This window comes from Equus przewalskii, chromosome 1, assembly GCF_037783145.1.
Source record: "Equus przewalskii isolate Varuska chromosome 1, EquPr2, whole genome shotgun sequence".
Lineage (NCBI taxonomy): Eukaryota > Metazoa > Chordata > Mammalia > Perissodactyla > Equidae > Equus > Equus przewalskii.
In genome coordinates, this window is record NC_091831.1 from 135,728,598 (window position 1) to 135,747,978 (window position 19,381).

Here is a 19,381-nt window from a genome sequence, read left to right on the forward strand (position 1 = left end):
AAAAGGAAAAAATACTTATAAATCCTAGAGATTTCTGTATTGGTTTCTCATAGAAACCACAGTGGAGGTTTAGTTGTATACACAGACAGCCTAGCTTTTTTGCAGTAGATGTTAAAAAACATTCAAACCCCTAAAGAATGGTGATAGAATAAAATTGTGTGTAGAAACAGGTGGTTTGTTGTTGTTTGTTTTTTGTACTTTGAAGTAGTATTTTGAAAAGGAATATTTTGAATTTAAATCAGGGTTCATGGTAGCAAGAAGAATGAAAGTCTGCTAACTGAGCATGTTGGAGTATGTTAATTCCCTTTTTAGAGATTTAGGAAGGTAAAAGGAATGCTGGTTTTGGTGGAGACCGCTCTCGTTTGCTATTATGGTTGTTTCATTAGAGCCTCCCCATGCGGCTCAGTGGTCTATTCAGGGACCGAACAAGGCTTTTTAATTCGAACTCAAGGACCTTGTTTGGTAGGTCAGAAATCGCACCATGCAGTTCCTAATTAACGAGCCATTAGCCAGTCTGTTGTGAAATGCCTGTAATCTTGTCTAATTAAAATGCTATCAAGTTAATTCAGAAATGTGGGAAAACTTAATAGTGGAATTTGCCTTCTGTTTTGTTTATAAATCCAGTGTGGGGAGAAGGGGCTCCGTCCTTAGAGAGTTTTGATTAAGTTGACATGCATTTGCTGTGAATTGTTCGCAAAGCACAGTAGCTGCCTGTGCTCTTGTTCCGCTTTACAGGTTTGCTCTGTAGGAATTAAATGCCACAAAGACAAATCCTCTTCTATACCTTGCCATGCATATTTTATTAAGATTTTATGGCTGAGAGTTTTTTCCTCTTTGGGGGAAAAAAAAAAGAAAACTCATTGTGGAACAAAGGGTTTCGAAGCACGTTCTGTGCCTCCCAGTTCTTTTGCTTTCAGTATAAATAAAAGAACAACTTGTGTCAGTCAAATTTAATAGAATCTCTAGGGGCAAAATGAGATCTTTTGCAGGACAACTTTTGGTATGGTTTGTTTTTATAAAGAGTAAAGCCATTACATTCCCTACTGTCTCTCCATTTATATTTAAAAGAAAAAAGCAGCCATGAGTTTAAGTAAAATTTACCCTGGCATGAGCTACAGTATTCTGTAGTGTTAAGCTCTGTTGTGTTACTGTTTTATATCGTCTCTGCTGTGGGTTTGACTAGATGTTAAATGAAATTTAGAGAAGATTAATTATTTTCAGTTTGATTTATTCGAGAAAAATGCAAACTAGTGGCTTGTAGCAAGACATGGTTACTTTTAGAAAATAAAGACCTTCTTATTCACCTTTTTTAAATGATCACCAAAGAATAACAGACATTAGACCCAAGGAGCAGTGTTTCACAGTGAAGGAAAATGGTCTTGTTAATTTTATTTTGAATATTCATAATTTTTAAACACTGATTCTTTAATGTAGGTTTAAATAATGAAGAGTATCAAGTAGTCATCGGAAATGACACAACTCATTATATTATCGATGACTTAGAACCTGCCAGCAATTATACTTTCTACATTGTGGCATATATGCCAATGGGAGCCAGCCAGATGTCCGACCATGTGACACAGAATACTTTAGAGGATGGTAAGGAAACATGATTCTAGGTCATTTAAATATGAACATTCATATGTTTAATCCATTTCAGTGAATAGATGTGTTTTAAATTAGAGAAAATATCCCCTTTTTGGTTATAAAAGCACGTGTGTTAAACAGGCTAACCTACCATTTTAAATATAACTCGCTTTTTGACAGTAACAAGATAAGGATAAACACTTGTTTATGATCTGTGATATAAATCTTAATAATAAAATTCTTGTATTATCATTATTTTTTATTCAAGTTTCCTTGTTTAAATTGTAAATACATTGCAATTTTTTTTTACTGAATAGAAGAAAGTGTGAGAGTCTCTAGGCGTGAATAAATATGACAGTTACATATGGAGTGTGTGTAATGACTGCACGTCAGAAATATTGGACTTCTGAAACTGAGAGTTTATGAAATTTAGTACTTGTCAGTTAAAAAAAATTCTTAGGTAATCAGATAGCAGTTGGTTTATTTTTAGATACAATATGCTTATTCTACTTAAAGAAGAAAGTATTACTCATTCAGTTTGTTACCTGGTGGTGGGTTAGAAATTGAGTTGCAGTCCATTTGAGGGCAAGCCTCCATATACTCCTATGATGGTGGGAAATTCCATCCACTAAGATAGTCCTGGAGAGCTGATCTCCTCCTCTGACTTTTCATCTCTCTCTCTCTCTCCAGGGCTCTGGAAGGCCTGTTTTTCACCCTGCAGAGTGAAAAGGGAATTATTAAACATATACTTAATTATACTATTCTACCTTTACAAATGTTTTCTTATCCTCAAGAAATAGTCCACCCTTAGTTTTCAAACATTTTTATATTAACGATTCCCAAATCTTTTTATTTGTTCATTTGGTCCTAGATCTCATACTTAGATCTCTATAATGCCACTTATTTAGATGTTTATAAGTTCAGAGTTTGATTAAATGAAAAAATTATCACTTATCTGGATGCTGAATTCCATATTTCAGTTTTCATTTAAGAGTCTGTTCCATTTTAGAATGAGCCATAATACACATGACCTCTCTAGTTATCTCATTACATTTGACAACCTCTGACATGTCTGTCTAAGTTGAAACAGGCTAGTGTTTTGTTTTGGGTATTTTTGCTGTATAAGGAGTATTCCCCCTATATCCTTGAGGAAAATAAATCTAAGCATAGCAAGCTACTTGTTAAAGCTTGCGAATTCCAGTTAAGTTAGGATCTCAAAAGTTTTTCTCCTTTAAACCTTTCCTTACTCTGCAACTTTTTTATTTAATGAAGTTTCATATAGCTTTCTGGATAATATACAGACCTTTTGACAATGCTTTTCAAATTTCTTCACTGATGTCTTCCCATTGCCTAAGCCCATATTTCTCAAACTGAGATGTGTGGGTCTCCGAGGTGCACAGCAGTGCACAGCAGATACAATGAACACTTGTGGAGCTCTTAGCCCTGACTGTTCTAAAAACCTTCCCTACATTATCTCATTTAATCCCTACATAACCCCGCAATAGGGGAACTATAGTTATAGAAGAGATTGGGGATAAGAATGTGGGCTCGGGGCTGGCCCGGAGGCGCAGCGGTTAAGTTCGCGCATTCTGTCTCTCATCGGCCCGGGGTTCACCGGTTCCAATCCCAGGTGCGGGTATGGCACCGCTTGGCACACCATGCTGTGGTAGGCGTCCCGCTTATAAAGTAGAGGAAGATGGGCACGGATGTCAGCTCAGGGCCAGGCTTCCTCAGCAAAAAGAGGAGGATTGGCAGTAGTTAGCTCAGGGCTAATCTTCCTCAAAAAAAAAAAAAGAATGTGGGCTCTGTATGGTCTGCCCAGATCTGCTCCTTCACTTAGAAGCTGTGTGACTTTGGGCAAGTGATTTGACCTCTTTGTACCCCAGTTTCCTCAGATATAGCAATGATAATGCCACTTCCTTCATCGAGTTTTTGTGAGAATTAATGAATTCATACACATAAAGGACTCAGAAGTGCTTCATAAATTGATTGTCCCTTTTCCATCTATTGTTTAATTCATTCAACAGATATTTAATGAGTACCTGCTATGTGCTATTCAGTATTTAGTTGTGAACAAAAGAGAGAAAAATTGTCTCTGACTTTGTAGAGCTTTCTTTCTAGTGGGAGAGGGGCAGAAGAACAAGGCAAACAGTCAGTTATATACTGTGTTAGATAGTGGTAAGTGTTGAGGAGAAGGGGAAAAAGCAGAGAAGGGAGTATGAAACATTGGGATGGTTTGAAACTTTAGACAGAGTCACCAAAGTGGGGCTCCCTGAGTAGGTGACATCTGAGTGAAGGCCTGAAGTAATTGAAAGTGAGGGAGCTGGCCAGGCGGATGACTGGGGGAAGCACATTCTAGGCAGAGGAAGTGGAGTTTGCTAAGGGCCTGAAGCACAAGCATGGCTGGAGTGGAGGGGGCGAGTGGAAAGCAGTCGGAGATGAGGCAGAGAATTAATGAGGAGCCGGCCATGTAAGGATAGGGGTTTGTGTGAAGCCACAGTGAAGACTGGCTTTTACTTTGAGTGAAATGGGAGCTGTTTTGAGCAGAAGAGTGACAAGATCTGACTTGCATTTTAACAGCTAATGTGCTGAGAATAGATGCTAGGGACAGGGGCAGAAGCAGGGAGATCTGGTAGGAGGCTGTCACAATGATAAAGGTTAAAGAGGATGGTGGCAGGGACCAACAGGGTGGCAGTGGAAGTGGTGGAGCCTCAGGGTTGAATGTGGAGTCGGTGGAGGAGTCAAGGATGACACCAAGTCAAGGATGACACTTGATCAGCTGGACATGTAATTGCCATTAACTGAGATGGGAAGGACTGTAGAGGGAGCTATTATTATTATCCTCATTTTATATCCGAAGGAGTTCATTTGGCCAAGATCACACAGTGGACTAGGTGGTAGAACAAGGATGGAAGCACACAGAGGCTAACTCTAGAACCCGTCCTAACTCCTAATCCTAGTCTGCCTTCCAGGGTACTTGCCTCGTTTTCCTGGAGTACAGGTTGTATTCAAATTATTTAGAGGAAAAACGTTTTTTCATATTAAATGCCATATATCATAAGTAGGAAGACAAAATTCACACTAATTTTTAAGATGCAACTCTTACACTGTCAAATATTGTTTGCCAGGTTAGAACCCTCGTGTCCTGAGCTTCCTCACTCTTGCATAATTCTCTCTTCCTTATTCCTAAGTCATTTTGGTGGGATTATTTGAGAAGTATTCTCATATTTGTATGAGTATTAAGTCATCTCATATTCATCCCCAAAACCAATAAAACAATCACAACAATAATGGTGAAAACCTTGTTTTCTTTGGTTTTCTATACTTGGTCCTTCTTTATTATTTTTCCTTCTTTTTTCTGGTTTGTAGTCTGACAGAAAACCTCTGCTAGGGCTGAAAGTATCTATTTTGTCTGATGTTACGTGTTGCTATTAAGAGAATTCAATAAATACTGGTGTGCTGATTGACAATTTTGATTGTAAATATTTATAAGCAAGCTGTTTTCTCGTATGAGCAGTTCCCCTGAGACCTCCTGAAATTAGCTTGACAAGTCGAAGTCCCACCGATATTCTCATCTCCTGGCTGCCAATCCCAGCCAAATACCGGCGGGGCCAAGTGGTGCTGTATCGCCTGTCCTTCCGCCTCAGCACTGAGAATTCCATCCAAGTTCTGGAGCTCCCGGGGACCATGCATGAGTACCTTCTGGAGGGCCTGAAACCTGATAGTGTCTACCTGGTGCGGATTACTGCTGCCACCAGAGTGGGGCTGGGAGAGTCGTCAGTGTGGACTTCACACAGGACACCCAAAGCTACAAGTGTGAAAGGTAAATTTCTAAAGACTATTGAGGAAGAATACGAGTCCCTTTTTGCATAGGACTTGTTGTATAAAACTTTTGGTTACACTATTAGTTTGCTTAATAAATCCTTCAGAGACAGATTGGTCCAAATCAAACTGAATTGCCAGAAGTTACATATTAATAGAGACCTAATTTATATTTTGCCATATTTTTTGTTTGTTTTTGGTGAGGAAGCTTGGCCCTGAGCTTACATCTGTGCCAATCTTCCTCTTTTTTTTTTTTTTTTGCTTGAGGAAGATTGTCCCTGAGCTAACATCTATGCCAACCTTCCTCTACTTTGTATGTCGGATGCTGCCACGGCATGGCCTGAGTGTTGTGCAGGTTTGCACCCGGGATGCAAACCCGCACACCCCAGGCCGCAGAAGTGAAGCATGCAAACTTAACCACTGCACCACTGGGCTGGCCCCTCCATATGTTTTTTAAATCATCAGTTTAATAGTAAGACCATAAGACTAGGGAGTTCTATGCTCTCCTATTTTACTAATGTGGAATTTAACATGACTGGTTATATTGTTGTTGTTAATTGATTAATAATACTTGTTCATCTATCACAGAAGAATATTGGATGTTCAAAATTAGTACTTAACTGCCTCTTTGAAAAAAATTAAAATATACAAATATAGATATTTTGTTCTTATTTTCACATAAGGTCTATGTAGTCTTTTTTTATATAGTATTTGATGTTTTCAATTCTGTGTCAAAGTTTAATACCATTGTGAAATTTTGAGAGGTAGGTTAAGGTATAATAGTTGGAATTGAACTTTTTTGAAGCTGTTGGCTTAAGACCGAGATCTGCCTATCCTGTGTTTTCATGTGAATTATAGATTTTTTTATACTTACATTTCTGGTGGATTTTTCTAGCCCCTAAATCCCCAGAGTTACATCTGGAGCCTCTGAACTGTACCACCATTTCTGTGAAGTGGCAGCAAGATGCTGAGGACACAGCAACCATTCAGGGCTACAAGCTGTACTACAAGGAAGAAGGGCAGCAGGAGAACGGACCCATTTTCTTGGGTACCAGTGACCTTGTCTACACTCTCAGTGGTTTAGGTGAGTGAGCCCGTGCTGCGCTTTTCCTTTTTCCCTTCCTCTCAGACCAATTTGGGGAAAGTGGTTGGATGTATGGCGCAAAAACTGACTTAGTGGCAAAAGGAAAATAATTGCCTTTACTATAGCACTGTGTATATCCTATTGCTTAAGTCAGCGACTGGTCTTTGACTCACTGTTGTGAGTAAACTGGCAAAATGTCACATAACTATGTTATCTTTCTTTCTTTCCCCCACTGCTGGGCATCTGCGTTTCTTTCTAAAGTTTACTTCTGGTGGAGTGAGATCCTGATCAATTATTGTGGGGGTGTGGTGGATGTAGAATAGGAATGTAAAATAAGAATATCACCAAATGATCAGACAAGACACAATAATTAAGGTTTAGGTTAGAAATTGCCTGAGAGTGCTATGTAGGTGCATTATTTTACGTGTGTAAAATATATGTAAATTATGCACCAAATAATGCTCTTACATATGACCCATGTAAGTGTAAATATTTATGTAGCTCTAATGCAGAAACACTAGAGGAAAATGCACTTAACTTTGTGTTTGGGTTCATCAGAGTTCTGAAAGACTTTTTATTCCCTGTTCGTGCTATCTTTGCAGAGTGAAAGAATTTCATGATGTAAGCGTGTTTAAAAGGAAGTAAAGAAATCTATATCTGCAATAAACACATACAAACAGATATATACTCAAGGTGTAAAATGCGTACCTAGCCAGTTGTGGCTTGTGAGTAGATTTTCACCCTTAAGTACAAAGCAGAAACTTTAATTATGATTACCAAACAAATTCCTACTGAATTATTACTGCACCTTCCGCACATATTGGACTTTTACAAAAACACCCTGGCCTTCCCTGTCACAGACTGCCCTTTGCAATACGGGAAGGGAAGGGGCACAGTGGTCCCGCCATGGGCTTCTCCATTTACTTTCTTGACCTCACGGCAGCACAAGCTGTGAGAGCAGCATTTGACTTTAGTCCCTGTGCAGTGAGAAGCAGTGGTGGGAATCCATTTTTCAGGCACAGGGACACACAACCCCATCCTCTGGTTCTTTGCCATAGTTCTCCAGATGACATTTTGCATATAATCTTGTTTTGTTGGATTTTAATTTAATCTGCATTTGGTTAAATAAGTTTCACTATTGATCTCTGTCACACAGCTTTATAAACGACGAGAAGTTACATATGTTTCAGGGTGACCTTCCTTAAACCATTGATACTGAGATGGTGTTAGCCCAGCCCACTACCACCCAAGTCAGCAACATTTATTTCTAGCCATGGCTTCTCAGTGTGCTCTCCTTTTTCATATGCATATAATTTATTCAAGCAAATTTTACTTAGTATCGAGTAAGAAACAGCATTTTGGACAATTGTTGATGAAAAAAACCACACATCAAACTCAATGCTTCCAATAAATAGGTTGAAGATACAAAAAAAAATAGCTTCATAGAACACTCTTCCTAAACATATAGGTAGCTTATTCTAAGTAGATGAATAATTTATTAGAAAAAAAAATAATGCTCTGCTTGTGAAAAGATTAAAAAAGCATTTAATTAAAAGTTTGTCAATTAAAAACAATTCTTTAAAATTTAAAAATTTTCTACAGGTGCATGTATATATAAAGAACACGACCCACTGATCTTTGTTGGAATTTTTTGTCATCTCTCAATAGTAGTTTTCAATACTATAAACCTTTATTTCCGCCTTTGTTTTAAAAATAAATTGTCTGTGTTTTTATGTTGTAAAATCCTTTGTGTATGCTATTTGGGGTAATTCAGCTTAAAATCACTTTATAATGCATAAACAAGGCAATAATTTTGTTATAGTCAGCATACTTGTCTATTAAAGTAGCTGCATGTTTCCTGCCTGTGGCATTAGACTGAGTGGTTGGACTAATGGCAGTGCAGGGTAACAGGGAACTCTGTCCCAGCTGTAGGGCTTGCTTGTTAGACAGCAGGTTGTGCACCCCTGCAGTTGCCGAGTCATGGCTGGACCGGCTGACTAGCGGGGATGCAGTTGTGTGGATTCAGGCATTGTACAGCTGCTGACTAGATCACCTGTTAGATGCCTTTTAATCCTGAGAGCCCTAGAATCTAGTCTTCCTTTTCTAGAACATCACTGTTGGGGCCTAGCCAAGCTTATAGCAAGCGAATGGGTTTAACTCACTAAGCAAGTGTTAACAGCTCGCACTCCTTTCCTTCTTATTTTTGGCTATTGAGAGGGCAGTATCTTCTGTTAACTGGAGAACTGACCATCTGTGACCATTTTTAGCGAGAGCATCTGGCGGTAGCTGCCTGTTTAACAGAGAGTGATGTGTCTAGAGGGCAGTAGGTTAAGGGAACCCTATCTGTGTCCTGCATGGTGAATACTTGCTTTCACTGAGCTTTTGCACATTAAAGGCATTCTAACTGGGACTAGATTTATTAAATGGGCTCAGAAATGAAATTTAAATGCTTCTGTTTGCTGATTCAATGTCAATTTGAGCAAACTGATGTCTCAAAATTTTATTTTCATACTAATGCCCATTCTGTTGCCCTAATACACATCCTTTTGTTTCCACTTCTGGTAATTAAATTTTCAATTAAAAAGTATGTTATTGGAACACGTTCTCCTTAGTAACACATACAGTCCTTTGTTTCTAAGAGAAATAAATAAACGAATGAATTTATATCTTTCAGTTCGTTTAACAAGCATTTTTATTTTTCTCGGTAAGACATTGTACCACTAGATAAAATGTTGTAACACTGTAACCTCTGCTTAAAACAAGAAGGACTAAACCCAAAGATTTCAAATTGAGTGCCTTGTCCAGTTTTCTCCCAAATTTCTGTTTAAATTTAATTGTTCTTAGTAATGAAAGTTATTTTAGAAAATTTTACTCTAAACTCTCAAAGCTCGCTCAGTTCCTGTGTAGAGCATTTTGTTTTTTAAAGTGGCTAAAAAGATTCTCTTGTCTTTATTAGTACAATATAAATACTAGCAGAGCAGGGGGAGTATTTTGCTGTTGCTGGTTCTAGTTTAATAATTTTAAATACACAGTTTGATTTTAATTAGAAGTGGTTTACTCTTGGGGAGCTGGGAAAAAAGCGTTAGGATTGTGATTGAATGTTCATGTGATTTGTTCTCAGTTGTGTTTTGAGGTTTTCTTCAAGATTTTATTTGCCTCTTGGTAGTGATTATTTTCATTTAGATTTTTTTTCTTGGCACTTCCAATGTTTAGCTTAATTTTAAGTAGAATTTTAAAACATTTGTTACGTTTATCACACAAAAACCTGAAGCAAAACTAACAGCACACTTGTATTCCCTGATAATAGACTAATTGAAATAACTTGTTCTTTTTTGTCTGTTTATTTCAGAGATTGGCTTCAAATTCTGAAGTTAGGATTTCTCATTGCAAAAGAACTATTTTCACATGCTGTCAGAAACTGTTCTTAATTGTTCTGTCTTTACATAATAGAGTGAAAATGGGGATTATTTAGATGGTGCTATTGTTAGTTTAGCATTTAGGATGCTGATAGTAGATAATCTTTAGCTTCTGTTTTGCCAAAGGGCTTGTGCTATTAAATTTCACAGCAATCATGATTAGTGAGCATGAGATTTAGCACCAATTATAAAGATCCAAAATATTTCAAATCATTAGTAATGTTTGTGGATCACTTGCACACCTTCAAAACTCACACATCTTTTTTTGAGAAATCCAAACTTGGAACTCCCAGTTACTGCTAGGGAGTAGGAGGGGAAAGAAACAGTCCCTGGTTAATAATGTAATTTTGGAGTCCCTTAGCCAGTTTGTATGGAGACATGGTAGAATTAAGTCAGATTTCTGGGTGTTATCTTTTACCATACTAGAATAGGATTTGGTGGTGTGGTTACGTATCCCAAGAAAGAAAATCAAAAACTACCACTGGTGGAGCCAAATTGATACAACTGGAGGGAGTTATAATCTTTCCCTTAGTCAAGGCAGGACAAGATTTTGTGGTATCAAAGAGACTTATTTTGTCAGAGGAGGTTCACTGTGCAACTTACTATAATAGTGATTTTGTTTCGAAGAGAATTAGAATCACTCAATTTAGGAAATATGAAAGTCACATTTTGAGGCAAGCCAAAATCTTTTCAGAGACTGTGTTCCCTCATTCCTCTCACACAAGGAAGCCTTAGATAACACTCAGAAAATCTTTGAAAACATCCTACAGGTGAAAATCCTTATATTGTGGTTGTTTTGCAGTATCCCGGCTGCACCTTTAAAACAGAGTCAAAAATAACTATATTATAACAAAATCTTACTAATCATGAATAGTTTCAGGTATATCTTTTCATACTGACTTTTAGCCTATAAATTCATTTGAGATAATCTGATGCCTTGGTATCAACTGCCAGCCCAAATATCGTTATAGATGCCAGGATTCTTCTGTTCTAAAGTAACATGTGATCAACGACACGTGTCATTAAGCATTCTTTCTAGATTAGGTTTGACTTTACAAAGCAGCACTGGTTTCTGTGAGGTCACTTTGCATTTATTTATTAACAGACCATTTTTAGGATTGGTGTAAATATTCCATTAACACTATTGCTGTCACTTACCACAAGCAAGATCTTTGGGGACATACCTCACATTTTTTTTTTTTTGCCTGTCTTCAGTTCTTCCTATGCTTTACCACAGTTTATTTCTACTTTCAGTGGAAGTAGTTCCTTTGAACAGTATCTGATTGCACTGTTTCATTCTTTCCTCTCAAAGAATTACAAATAAATTTACTTAGCTGAAGTCAGTGGACTTTTTCAAGGAATGATTTTGGAAACCACGTACTATGTAGGCCATAAAACTGATAAAGTGTGAGTACAAGTTAAAACTAAGGGAACATTTGATGAGCATTGTATTGCCCTTCACTATGAAATATCTTTTAAGTTACCTTCTGTTACTTTGTTTTTAGTCTATTATCAAGCTAAAGCATGTTGCAACTTCAACACAGGCTTTAGCAAGTACTCAACTATTTTTTCTTAATGTATCAAGAGAACAAAAATTTTTGAACAATTAATTCTCTGCAGAGTCTGAAAATGCCAAATATGATTGATATTCAACTCAAATTTAGAACCTTAATACTTGAAAAATTTAAAAACCAATACTCAAAAGAAATGGAGCGTCCGCTTCTAAAATAATTCTGTTACTAAAGAAATACTGTTACATTAAGATAATAAAAAAGAAAAGATTTTCATTTCTAATTTTCAACTACCTCTGTTTAAAGACAAAATGTTTGCAGATGGATGGAACTGTAAGAACTATGCAGAGTTACAGTACATCATCTGGTTATCTTTCCTTAAATTCTTTTTCTTGAATGAAAGCTTATTTGTCACTCTAAAATATTTTTGGTATTCTCCGGATGAAATTATAGATATCTCTCTTCTTTCCATTTAGAGAAATCTTGCCTAACTGTGTCTCAACTCTTCTGGGAGTCCTCTTGCGACCCCAAATGGTGTCAGTCATTCCCATGGTACATTTACAATGCTCTATTATAGGAGGCACGTGGCTCTGACAGTTAAAAGAGAAATATCAGTTAATAAGTTTTATGTCTGCTGCCTAGGTTTAACTTGAAGCTGAACAACTTATTAACAAATTAAATCCTGATTATTTGCCTCATCTTTTAGATAGGGATAATAATAATAATAGCCATTTTAGAATGTTAACAGGATTAAATGAAATAGTGTATGTAAAGTTTAGCACAGTGCCTGGAAAATTGCATTTTAAGTTCTCAGCAAAGGTTAACTGTTGTAGCTGTTTTTAAAATTCCTCTCCTCCCGGGGTGGATCCTGGAAATCTGTGTTTTAAAAAATCTTTTTCATGTGGTTTACCATGATTGTTAGATTTGGAAACCCGTCCTTCTTGAGCTTTAATATATGTATGAATTACCCCAGGGATCTTGTTAAAATGCAGATTTTAATTCAGTAGGTCAGGGTAGGGCCTGAAACTTTTGCATTTCTGCCCACTTTGAGAAGCAAAGATCTAGAGCAAGGAAGCATAGGCAAACTTTCTATAGTGGGCCAGATAGTAAATATTTTAGGCTTTGTGGGTGTTCTGGACTGAATGTGTATACCCTCACTAAATTTTGTGTTGAAGCTATAACCCCTAATGAGACCATATTTGGTGATGGGGACTTTGAGGAGGTGATAAATGGTAAATGAGGTCATAAGGGTGGGGCCCTGAGCTGATTGGGCTAGTGCCCTTATAAGAAGGGGAAGAGACACCAGAGCTTGCTCTCCAGCATGTGGGGACACAGCAAGATGGCAGCTGTCTGTAAGACAGGAAGAGAGCCCTCACCAGAAACTGAGCACTGTCAGACCTTGATCTTGGACTTCCCAGTCTCCAGAACTGTGAGTAGTTTATTTCTGTTTTTTAAGCCATCCAGGCTATGATGTTTTGTTATGGCAGCCCGAGCAGACTGATACAGTGGGCCATTTGTTCTCTGCCACTGTGGCACAAAAGCAGCCATAGAAAATCTATAAATTCATGGGTGTTGGGTGTGTTCCAATAAAACTTTATTTATGGACACTGAAATTTGAGTTTCATATAGTTTTGATGTGTCACAAAATACTCTTATTTAAAAATTTTATTTTCCCTAAATAGCCAATGTTTCTCTTTGTAAATTAATAACTTCTAGCTTTAGTTGGTTATTCTTTTCTGAAATCTGTCAGAAATTTGTTTTTGTGCCGTCTAGGTTCCTGTGTTGCTGAATCTCTTGTCAGGCCAATTTGAGTTTTAAGTATTGTTACCACTAAGCCCCTCCTTAGTCCACTTCTATTGCACTTTTTATTGCTTGTTTCTAGTCATATTTCCCATGTTTCTCAGTGTTCACATGGGGGAAAAAATGGCCCTTCCTGGCTGTCATCCTTCAGTCAGTGTATTTCTTCCCAAACATCCCGGGCATGGGAGAATCACAGGCTCTCAGGTATAATCTTCCAGTTTGGGCCCTTCGTTCCCTGTGTTTTGTTTGCCACTGAGTGCTCATCCACAAATTCATCCTTTCATTCTCAGATATCTACCAAGCTTACCGTGTGGTCGTCCCTGTGTTAAGATGCACCCATATTCAATGTAAACATGGTCATAGCCTTTGGGGAACGTAGAGTCTAGGAGGAAGACTGATAATTAAATAGACAATTAAAAGAAAGTGTGATGAACTGTTTGATAGTGGACGTCAGATTCTGTTATAGCACTTGCAGGAGCTTCTGACCTGTTTCAGGGCTGCAGTGCGGATGGCTTCCAGGAAGAGGTAACATTTTTGTTGAGATCCAAAGGGAGAGTAGGATTAGCCAGGCAAAGTGGCAGGGGTGGATACAGGTTATTTGGGGCCTGGAAAAAGAAAAAATATATAGTAAAATAAACAAAATAATAGAATAAAAATAACATACAAACGTACTGTAGGCACAGGGCATTGAGTAGACCCGATGCAAGTAAAGGGCTCTGAAACTTAAGCTTCACAGCTAAATTTACTTCTTCAAAGAGGGAATGGTGGAATGCAGGAAATACTGAGGGAATGGGGAAACTCATGTGAGATGACCAGGAGATGAGGGATGACCGTGTTCTGGAGCAACTGAAGTGTTTCTGTGACCACAGAGTGAAGCCAGAGAGGCTTACAAGAAGCTAGGTCTTCAGCACATGGTGAGCCACGTGAGGGAATGTGGGCTTTATCCTGAGGGCAGTATGAAGCCATTAAATGGTTTTAAGCAAGGAGTGACCTGATTAGATTCATATTTAGAAATATCTTTCTGTTGCAAGCCTAATTACTCTTGATTTGGTACATCTCATTTTAGGCAACTGTGGTACTGCCAAATTACTTAAATTCTGTTTCTAGATGAACAAGGAAATAAAGGAGACATAGCCGTGGATGCTAGAAACCCATAAACGTCAACTGTTCTTTCAACCCACAGTGCGAAGCCAGGAGCATTTAGCAGTCACTCAAAAGGAGAGTATTTCTGAGCCCTCTCAGCTGCCATCACTGAGCTTTATGGTGGGCTCTTGGAGCTGCAACACTGTTTACAAAGCCCCTGTAGCACTGTGTGAATACAGTGAGTGCAGTGTTTTATGGAACTCAGTAGATTTCAGATAAAGAGGATTCTTTGCTTTCTTGGTTGTTCTCTTGGGCCTCTACTTATGACACAGACGCTCTTTGGCCTCGCGAGTAAGAGAATGAACTCCATTTAGGAATTACTGATAATGGGCTGCAGCTACCATTAAATTAATGTAAATTAATTACCAGTAAATTAATCGCAAAATTGAAACCATTCCCACAGCATGCATTTTGACTTCTGTGATTTCTTCTCCTAACTCTTTGTGAAGACATTGCCTAGAAGATAGCGCCAATTAGAAATGCAAAATTTCTAATTTTAGGGTTGATACAATATATATTTTTCTCAGAATTTTTTATATATATATATATATGTATATATATATAAAGCTATATATATATATGTATATATATATAAAGCTACTTGGTTTAATAACGTAAGATTGCTATCTACACCAATTTAATTGTCATATCAAACAATTTCATAAAATTTTCAAATTAAAGTTTACCCCCACCCTAATTATCTATTTTAACTTATTTTGCATTATTTTTAAAATTTAAGAATTAGCGTTTATTGATTGAATGCACATGCTCTGTACCAGGCCCTGTATTGGGCACCAGGAATATCAACATAAGATGGCATACCTTCCTCCAAAATATTTAACCTCAGCGTGCAGGATCTATCAGCATTCGTAGGAAAATGTGCTGATAGACGAAATTAAGATATAATCAGAATATTCTGGAAGCATAGAGGATAAATGACTGATTTTTGCTGCATAATGAAGAATAGTTTGCCTGTTAGAGAAATGGACAAAAATCCTTCACTCATAGAAGCTTAAAATGTATAAAAGCAAAAAGATTGAAGAGGTAGCCTCATTGGTTTGCTATGGCTAAAACATGAGTCGCATGGGTAGGAGTTGTAGAGACTAAAAGCATAGAGTTATATAGGGCGCATGTTTTAAGGGGCCTGTGTACCCTGGTAAATGGTTTGGTCTTTGTCCTATAATATAAGCAATGCAGAGCCATCAAAAGTTTTCAGGTGAGAAAGTGACATGGCTTGTTTTAGAAAGGTAACTGTTAATGATATATCGTAGAGGATAGGTTTAGAGAATGCAGTGAGTATGGGCCAAGGAGGGGGCTACTGAAGACAGGAAAACAGTAAGATGGTTGTTGAAATATCTAAGATGCTGAGAGGGTAAGCTAAGACAGTAGTTCATTGGAGAGAAGGCAGATATGAAGTTGTTTTGGGCTTAGAATATGTAGGACTTGACTGATGACATGTGGGCCTGACTGAGGCCTTCAGATATGGGGATTACGCCTGAGCAGTCTATGAAAAGATGCTCAACGTCATTAGGGAGATGCAAGTTTAAAAATTTAAACTACAGTAAGATACCACTACATACCTATTAGAATGAGTAAAAATTTTTAAAATGTCAAAACTGCCAATCACAAGTCCTGTCATAAATGCAGAACCCCTGGAATTCTTATGTATTACTGTAGGAATTCAAAATGGTACAGCCACTTCTGGAAGACAGTTTAGTGCTTTCTCATAAAATTCAACATGCCTGCCTGTATGACCCAGCAGTCCCATCCTAGGTGTTTACCCTGGAAAAATGAAAACTTATGTTCACATAAAAACCTATACACAAATGAATAGCTCTATTCACAGTCCCCCAAAATTGGAAACAACAAAATCCTTGAATGGGTGAATGGATCAACAAACTGTGATATAGCCATACAATTGGTGTGATGGAATTGTTCTGCATCCTGATTATGGTGGTGGTTACACAGTCTGCATGTGTTAAATAGAACTGTACACCACGAGAGGTCAATTTTAGTGTATATAAATTTAAAAATTAAAATAGAAGACTGAGGGTTTTGACATCCTAGGTGGTCAGAGTTTAAATCCTTGTTCTCCACCCCCTAGGAGTGTGCTTTTGGTCAAATTACTTCATCTCCATGAACCTCAGTTTGCTGTAAATGTCTAGGATATTGAGGATTAAATGTGCTAGTGCGTGTGGAACCCTCAGCACAGTGCATTGTACGTAGTAAGTGCTTGATAACTATTAGCTGTTCATTTCTTTTATCAGTTTCTTTTACTTGCCACAAAAGATAGAGGAATTTTAAATAAGCAAGAAGCAAAGGGGATCAGAAAAATCATTGCTGCTATATTATAGGAGAAATCTACTTGGCAAATTCCAAACTGAATCTTGTAGCAAATCACAGAAGATATTTTGCACTTTTCAATATTTAAAAGCCTTTTTGTAATTTTTTTGTTCCAGTCAAATGCAACAGCAGTACTATCGTAATTTGCATTTCTGCCTCTTAAATTCAGAGGATTGCAAAAAGGACTAGAATGACATTGCCCCTTAAAAAAATAAATGCCTTATGCTCTTTTGCTGTATATTGTACTGTATCAGAATTGTATTAATGGTATCCTATAGGGTGTTATACCTAACAATTTTATTTTCCACTTTAAAAAGATCATTTTGTAGTGAGAGAAGGAAGGAGCGATAAATGCCTATATTTTCTTAAAAATTTTTTCGCCATCTTTAAAAAAAATAATAAGGTTCAACTTTCCGTGTCAAACCCCAAAAAAATAATTGGGAAAAGAATTTTGATGGTTTTTCCTGGACTTTTATATTCTTAGTCTTGAATAGTCGTCACCTTTTGAAATGCTCTAAAACATGGAAAGCTCTGTGAAAAACATCTGTCTTGTTATTAAATGAGGAGTAATTTGTGAACAAAAATGATACACAGCTATTTTTTTTTTTTTTTAGATAAACCGAAGTGGTTTTTTTCCCCAAGAACAAAATTGATGCGTTTGCCTAAATGGTCATCACTTTCGTAGGTTTGAAGTTGTTTTACTGCTTTAGCAGCTGTGTGGCCAGTTTTCCAGCAGACAGTGGTGGTGGGGAGGGGGCTCGGTTGCATCTGGTTCTCTTTGTAAAATGCCTGAAAAGTTGATATTTGGTGGTTTCTTGAGAAAGCAGTTCATCTGTAGAAGAGGAGCTTTTTAGTTCCTAAATTAGCTTGCTGTGACTCATACGCATACGTTTTGTTTTCTTGCTTAAAAAAAAAAAGAAGAAAAAAGAAAGAAAAGAGTAAAGAAAATCGTCTGCCCTAAAACTGCATAGCACAGATAACCCTTTGACCTTTGGTGCTGGGTAAAGATTTACAGTACTCGTGGAGCCTCACTTCACATGCCTGACTGAAAAGAACCCTAAATAAAGTAAGGCCCCCGTGGAGACGGAGAAAATAAGCAGGATAAGGAAGTTCCATTATTTCAAGCGGCTGTGTTTTTTTTTCCAGTCTGTAAAGTGAAATACCGATTGTGATGTGTTTCCAGTTTGGAGTCTGATGTCACCTAAGTTTGGGGTCTGATGGTAGGGTGGTTAGAAGAAGGGGTGCCTTGGGCAAAGTGTCCTTCTCCGCCTCCTTCCTCTCAGCATTTATCCCTCTCTCAAATTAAATCTCCATTTGAAATATCTTTTCTTTAGGGAAAGCAAAACAACAGAAAACTTAAAAAGAAAAAACCCAGACACTATTGAAATATGGGTGAGAATGGGAATCACCAATTGTTTATCTCTTTATATGTTAAGAAGTCAAGTTTTTCTTCAGATATAAAGTATAAAAAGTGCATGAGAACAAAATGAGTCCCACTATTTGTCTCCAGAAAAAGAATTTCTAACTTGGTTCCAAATGACGCTTCAAGTTAAGGTATTCGAAGAAACTTTAATAATTTACTATCTAATGATGTTCACGTCTATTTAATAATTATTTAACTCATAGCTTTACACTGAATCTTTAGCTGTATGTATCTCTCTCCTAAGAAAGCCTGGTCTTCTCTACAGCACTCTGGATTTATATTTTGAAGTTTATTAAATTGATTTTACTGTTTTATTTTCTGCTTCCTTTCTACATGTGCTAGTAAAACCTCAATAAAATGGTAACAAAAGTAATGTTTCCTTGGTATTAGGAAGATGCTCATAGTTATTGATCAGCTCTTGGTTATTTTATAGGTCAGAACTTGCAAATGGTATTTATGTGAACGAAGGAAAAACTTCAGTAAGCTTTTCATTTTCCTATTTGAAAGAATCTGTAAGCATGGTGAAATACTTGACATGACTTGGGAACAACAATTTTCCTTACAGAAAGGAACACACTTGTTGTAGGAAATTAAATCAATACTGTCCATTAATCATACTGCATGTCAACTCTCAGATCACTCTGGAGATTTCTGGTGAATGTAAAGAATCTTTAGATGTGTGAGGTCCTTAAAGATCTAAGTAAGTTAAAGGAGAGGAGGTTTTTTAGATGCCACATTAGCACATGAAAGACACTTCAAGGTGGATAGAAAAGAAACATTTGCTGTAGAGCAGTAATTATAGTTGCAAGTTTTGTTTTGTTTTTGCTTTAAGCTTGTTCTTAAAAAAAAACCTAATGCAAATGAAATTTTAAACTTTGTACTAATTACGCACTCCATGGGGTGGAGGGGAGCTGCAAGACAGGCTGTTATTGGAGGAAAACATTTGTTGTCTTAGTCTTTAAAAATATTTTTGGGGGCTGGCCCCGTGGCCGAGTGTTTAAGTTCGTGCGCTCCGCTGCAGGCGGCCCAGTGTTTCCGTTGCTTCGAATCCTGGGCGCAGACATGGCACTGCTCATCAAACCACGCTGAGGCAGCATCCCACATGCCACAAAACTAGACGGACCCACAACGAAGAATATACAACTATGTACTGGGGGACTTTGGGGAGAAAAAGGAAAAAAATAAAGAAAATCTTTAAAAAAAAAATCTTTGTATTTTGGCTTCATAAGGTACGTAAGAGGACTGTCACACA

The 19,381-nt window shown here is 37.4% G+C and overlaps 1 protein-coding gene across 1 annotated transcript in view; it reads left to right on the forward strand.

Moving 5' to 3' along the window:
• Positions 1-19,381, forward strand: part of PRTG (protogenin) — a 117,582-nt gene that overhangs the window by 56,877 nt on the left and 41,324 nt on the right. Inside the window, exons 9-11 of the mRNA XM_070623849.1 lie at positions 1,435-1,599; positions 5,105-5,410; positions 6,305-6,493. Coding sequence (XP_070479950.1) covers positions 1,435-1,599; positions 5,105-5,410; positions 6,305-6,493 — 660 coding nt within the window. The remainder of the gene's footprint in view (positions 1-1,434; positions 1,600-5,104; positions 5,411-6,304; positions 6,494-19,381) is intronic.